General features: G+C 42.7%; 1 protein-coding gene across 1 annotated transcript; it reads right to left on the reverse strand.

Moving 5' to 3' along the window:
• Nucleotides 1-1,787: 1,787 nt before the first annotated feature.
• NDUFA5 (NADH:ubiquinone oxidoreductase subunit A5) lies at nt 1,788-6,108 on the reverse strand. Its single transcript, XM_083859164.1, has 5 exons — nt 6,050-6,108; nt 4,975-5,019; nt 3,358-3,474; nt 2,571-2,636; nt 1,788-1,996 (listed from the first exon to the last, which is right to left on the reverse strand). The coding sequence occupies exons 1-5, from the start codon at nt 6,068-6,070 to the stop codon at nt 1,895-1,897; spliced, it is 351 nt and encodes a 116-aa protein (XP_083715290.1). The 5' UTR covers nt 6,071-6,108; the 3' UTR covers nt 1,788-1,894.
• Between the last annotated feature and the right edge of the window lie 222 nt (nt 6,109-6,330).

A 6,330-nucleotide genomic window follows, 5' to 3' on the forward strand; every position in this document is an offset into this window, starting at 1 on the left:
TTCCTGTCTTTAAACTTGCAGGAATGTTACTAATGGTCTGGAAAAAAAAAAATCAGTAAAGGCAAACCTGCACAGTACCCTTAGATCTAGTTTGGATATTTTAATTGGGATTTATAAGATTAAATCACTAAACAAAAGCTTTCAAAAGAGTCACAGAATATTCTGAGTTCCCAGATCATACAATATTCTGAATTAGAAGGAACCTGCAAGGAACCATCAAGACCAACTCTTAAATGACTGGCCCATCCTGGGATTGAATCACACCCTTGGTGTGATTAGCCCCATGCTTTAATCAATTGAGGCAATCTCCCATGCTCAACCACCCTCTTGTTGAAAAACATTTCTTAATAGCAAACCTTGACCCCTCATGCTACAGCTTCATGCTGTTTCCTTGGGTCCTGTCACTGGTCACCAGAGATGAGTCCCTGCTCTTCCACTTCCCCTTGTGAGAATGTTGAAGATCACAATGAGGTTTCCCCTCAGTTTCCTCTGCTCCAGACTGAAGAGGCAACTAACCTCAGCCACTCCTCATATGGCTGCCCCTCATCTTCCTTGCTCTCCTTTGGACACTCTGTAAAAGCTCTTTATCATTGTTGTGGCACCCAAACTGCCCTCAGCACTTGAGGTGAGGCTGCCCCAGTGCAGAGCAGAGTGGGACAATCCCCTCCCTTGCCTGGCTGGCCATGCTGTGCCTGATGCATCCCAGGACAGGGTTGGCCCTCCTGGCTGCCAGGGCACTGCTGGCCCATGATCACCTTGCCCTCAACCAGGACGCCCATGTTCCTTTCTGCAGCACTGCTTTCCAGTATCTCATTCCTCAATCTGTCTGTACATCCAGGTTCTCCCCACTCCAGGTGGAGAATCCAGCAGTTGTCTCTCTTTAAATTCATATGGTCAGTGATTGCTCATCTCTGTAATCTGTTGAAGTCTCTCTGCCTTCGAGGGAGCCAACAGCTCCTCCCACAGTAGTGTCATCAGCAAACTTATTTAGTATCCCTTCCTGTCCTGCATCTAAGTCGTTAATGAAGGTCCTGAAAAGCACTGGGCCTAAGATGGAGCCTGGTGGGAGCCAACTGGTGACCGGCAGCCAGCCTGATGTCGCCCCATTTACTGCAACACTCATGAATCAATAATACGGCAATACAAGTCTACATGATGACTTTGTAAGATCTCAATACTAAGGTTTGTGCCACAGGTATGCCAAGTATGGCAATGTACCTGTCAACAAGAAACCTGTTGCTGCCATCAGTTTGAATAGCAGTCTTCTTTCTCCTCCTCGCCTGTCCAATCTTCCCAGTACCTCCCACAAGCCAGAAATAGCATTTGGTTATGTGGGCAGCAAGGTCAGCCAGTTCAGGACAGGGATTCAGCTGAAACCTAAAAACCTGCTCTTTTCTTGGAAGCATTAGATCCTTCATCACAGTATCTGCATGGCCATTAAGCCCCTGTTAGGGGGTAGCAAATATACACAACCAGAAGCAAATTTTGTTTGGGTCAAGGGAGGAGATAACATAAGGAGAACAAGATCAGATTTCGGCTTTCTTGAAACAGGAGGACTCCACACTTTCCAACAAGTTGGATTTCGCTTTCAAGTGGCCTGTAATGTATTTGTAACATACAACTACAGATTATAGAAATAACTCAGCATAAGGCACCCTGTTAATATATAATACAACAAAATTAAATAAACAAAAGGTTGTAGGAATGCCAGAAAGAATTTTCTTAAAACCATTTTTGCAAGAAATTGGCAGCAGCCCTTAGATTGCTAAATATAAGCAGACAAAATATATTTTAATGAAGCAATTATCTTTAATTTAAAGACAACTTTAAGTAACAATAGATTAATAATTATTTTTTTCTTTTTTACTTTCAAGAGGTTATACCATTTTGAAAATTATATTGGCCATCTCCACTGATCAGAAGGAGGTTCTTCAACTAGAGGCTCCCATGGTTTCCACTGAATCATTTTTCTTGCCAAGGACAGCTCATTTTCAGCCTGTTAATAAACACAATACACAAAGTCTTAAATTCTATGCAATTGCAAAAATATTAAATTACCTCTATTTCAGTTAATTACCTCAGTGATGTCACTACGCATCATGATTACAGTCTACCTAAATTTCACCTATAAATATCAAAAGAACTGTATGTTTTTGGGGGTTGTTTTTTGAAAAAAATCGCATCATCCCCAAATACTCAAACAGACATTCTGTTCAGCAAGACATCCCCAATGACAACTTCATGATATTTTCCACTTGGATTACCCCCAGTATTATTCAATGCTCTTCTGCCCTTTTCACTGATTTAGACTCTGTAAGAAGCAGTGTAGGTATACAAGCGTATCTGTAGGCACAATGCAAGAAGCAGTTGTTAACTTGTTAGGTTTGAGCAAGGCCATCCCATCACTACATGACAATTTGTTTTCAGGGTTTGTTTTTTTTTTTTTGTTTGACTGTTTTGCAGCAAAGGAAGATACACAACAATTCTAATTTTCTGAAGAAAAGCTCAGCCAAAGGGGCATTAAAAACCACTACTACATTTGTACTTCATCTCAAATTTCCCATCTTTACCTGCACGATGACTTCTTCTATCTGACCACAATTCAGTTTGTCCTGTAGTTTTTGCACATCGCTCTCCTATGTGTTGAAATACATATAATAAAATGTTTTAGTGAGAAGTAGAAAGCTCATAAATAGCATGAAAACAGTAATTTAACCAGATTACACTCCAGTCTTTCTCAGAACTACTATCAAATTAGCTGGTTTATATAATTTTACATTATCAAAGAAATCTCACACTCATTGTTAGTGAAAAGCAAACATCAAACCCTCAATGATAAATACAAAGAATGAAAGCTATTCAATGATTCCAAAGAAGTATTAGCAGATAACAGCTTTAGTTTTTATCTTGGAAAAAAGCCTTGTTCTTAGATTTTTATAGAATTATATGCAAGCTTTCAATCATCACCTTAAATACACAATACCAGTATTGCAGAGTTTAATGTAACAAAAAGGGGATGGAAGGCAAGGACTGTGCTGAGATATTACATTGGCAAGAGCACATACATTTTTCTGTGCAAGTGTGTGAAAATTACCACTTTTCTATGAATCTTTCAAAAGAAACTATGTTTGCTTCTAATTTTCACAAAACATCAGCAGGAAATTAACAATTCCTTTTCACATGCCAACAAAATATCCCAGTCAATAACAAAAATAAACCTTGATACCTCAACTCTTTCTGAATTGATACCTGAAAGTTATATGTGCACCTGAGAAACAGCCAGGCACTCCAAAAATCACTTTTCTCATCCCGCAAATCTTTTTCATGTGCACATTAATGAAACAGCACTGTACTTACCTTCTTTACCAAATCAAACCGCTCATTTACAATCTGCTCAGTGTATTTCCTATAAGCTGCATCTTTGGGAATGTTCTGCAGGACACCCAGAATTTTTGTGTACAGGATACGCAGGCGCTGAAGTGAACACAAAGCACGGTTAAAATACACAACTACAATTATTTACTCCTTGTCCTACTAAACCTGCTAAGCTGCTATCTATACATAAAATGTGGTATTCAATCCAGAAGTGTAAGATTAACTAATAATTAAGTCTGAGCCACTGAACTCTATCTTGGGTAAAGCAGGGGTCTATCAGGACTGAAACATTACTGCTGTCACATTCCTCAAAGAAAAAAAAAATGAAAAAACAAAGATACTTGCAATCTGAACACACTTGATGCAAAATGAAAGAACCAGTAAAGGCAGTAAAGTGCTCTTTTAAAAGAAATGATAAAAAAAAAGAGGCAAATTAATCTCTAAGCCATCAGATACTGAAAATTTACCTGAGGAAGATACAGAGATTATAATGGAGGGGTTTTTATCACTTTTCCTCATTCTGGTGCAAAGTTCTGAGTAACAAACAGATTTAAATTAAACCTGAAACTTTTATTGCTGGATTTAAATGCAGGGATAAAGGACACATTGTGGTGAATAAATTGGCACTTTTGTACTGGGCAATTGTAACTACCTGACAATGAATGGATGTTGTATTGGAACAATGAGAAATAGAAGTACAAGGAAGAAAAAACAGGAAACAAAAAGAAGATTGACAGAGAATCTGAACTTCAATTAAAACATTGTCCAGTATTTTACTCTTAGCTTTAAGCTGCTGAAAAAATAAAATGTAGTAAGTTCACCCAGAAGGTGTCTGCAAGGCTGTAGACTGAGCTAGAATAATTTCTACCAAACAGTAGTGATTTTTTCAAGTTCTTTTTGACAGCATTCTTAAGTATTTGAGTCAAAAGCATTTTTGAAATAGAATCGTTGTATAAGAAATTTCAAAGTGGAGAACCTAAAAAAATTACTGAAGTTATTTCAAAGCTAATGTCTCCTGAGTAAGCCTGATGTGACAAACATACTTACACTACTGAGCCTGAGGAGGTAAAAAGAAAGCCACTTACTGCTACAAGAACCACGTAATGCAGTTCCTGAGTACCACTGAAGCATTCCAGTCTCAGCACTGCTTGCCATCCCAGGGTCTTGGTGTGGCTTTGCACCACAAGGCTGGTCTCTATCCCTAAAGGGCTATCCCTTTAGTATGAGTTATTTCAATACTTGTGTACACAGCAAAGCAGCAAACATCTTTTTGCCTGTTAAGCAGGAATTATATTTATGAAGAACTGAATCTAAAGAGTTCTTAATTTGGGCATTACTGATGAAAAAAATCAAATACTGATTCATAAAGATACTTACACCAGATAGGGTTTTGAAATTGGCACATGCCACAGAAAGTTCATGTGTAAAATAACTTAAAATAACATGCATTAAACCTTTATCGCTGTGGACAATTTTAATTGTTTCATTAAGCTAGCACCAGATTAATATACACCGCATACCTACACAGGCAAACACATCACAAAACCCTCAGATCTCACTGAGAGTTTCCATTACTACAGAAGGAGATGCGTGACATACCTCATGAGGGTTCTCAGCTACAGCCAATCCTACAAGTCCAGTGGTCTGCAGAGAGAGCATAAACATACTTAACACAGCTAAGCTTCCATTTCACACTAATTTATTTTGACTCAATATACACCACACAGGGACCATTCCGTGACACCAGCCCTGCCTCCTGCCATATGCCCATTATCCCAGAGTTCCAGTGCTCCATGAAGGAGCAGCTCACCTTTCCACAAGGATTCTGACTCTATCAGAATCATAGAATATCCTGAGTTGCAAGGGACTCACAAAGATCATCCAGTCCAGCTCCTGCCCTGCACAGTACCATCCCCAGGAGTCACATCCTGTGCCTGAGAGCATTGTCCAAACCCTTCTGGAATTCTGTCAGGCTGGTGCTGTGACCACTGCCCTGGGGAGCTGTTCCAGTGCCCAACTACCCTCTTCAATGAAGAATCTGTTTCTAATATCCAGCCTAAACCTCCCTGACAGAACTTCAGGTCATTCCCTCGGGTTCTGTCACTGCTCACCACAGAGATCAGTGTCTGCCCCTCCTCTTCCCCTCACGAGAAAGCTGCAACTACAATGAGGTTCCCCCTCAGCCTTCTCTTCTCCAGGCTGAACAGACCAATGAACAAAGAAGTCATAGGGCCTCCCCTACAGGCCCTTCACCATCTCCGCTGCCCTCCTTTGGATACTCTCCAACAGCTTAGTGATGCTCTCTAATAGCTTAGTCTATTTCTCACATCGCGGGGACCAAAACCGCAGACAACACTCAAGGTGAGGCCGCCTCAGTGCAGAGCAGAGCGGGACGATCCCCTCCTCTGACCGGCCGGCGATGCAGTGCCTGACCCGCACCAAGCAGCTGCTGGGGCGGCTCCGGGGTCCCCGGCTCCACCCGCCCCGCACCGCGGGCCCGCGGGGAGGTGACCCGGCCCTGGGCTGCGCTCGGCCTTTTCCTCGCAGGGCACCCGCTCGCTCCCACCCCGCGGCTCGGGCACTCCCCGCCCTCCCCCCGAAAAGGCCGACCCCGCGCAGGAGCAGGACGCGGCTCGGGGAGCAGGACACGGCCCGGGGCCCAGCGGCGCCTCACCTTCCTCAGCGCCCCCGCCATGGCCGCGCTCCGGCGCCCGCAGAAGACGCAGCGGAGGGCGCCGGCTGCGCGTGCGCGGCAGCGGCCGGGCCGGCGGGGCGGCAGCACTGCGCCTGCGCCCGGGGCGCTGCGGGAAGGGACGGCGCCGTGCCTGCGGTAATGAGATCGCTTAGTAAAGCGAAAAATGCCCTAAAACAGAGCTAGACAAAAATAGAAAATAGGGAACTTAATTAGGGACCTTTAGATAGAGACAATGAGACAAAAGAGCAATTAAAAGACAG

Source organism: Zosterops lateralis (assembly GCF_965231275.1).
Source record: "Zosterops lateralis genome assembly, chromosome: 4".
Lineage (NCBI taxonomy): Eukaryota > Metazoa > Chordata > Aves > Passeriformes > Zosteropidae > Zosterops > Zosterops lateralis.

Coding starts and splice junctions, on each gene's coding strand:
- NDUFA5 (XM_083859164.1), bottom strand. CDS start 6,070: ATGGCGGGGGCGCTGAGGAAG. Junction 2,637..3,357: donor GGTTTGATTTGGTAAAGAAG/GTAAGTACAGTG, acceptor TTCAACACATAG/GAGAGCGATGTGCAAAAACT. Junction 1,997..2,570: donor TAGAAGAAGTCATCGTGCAG/GTAAAGATGGGA, acceptor GTTTATTAACAG/GCTGAAAATGAGCTGTCCTT.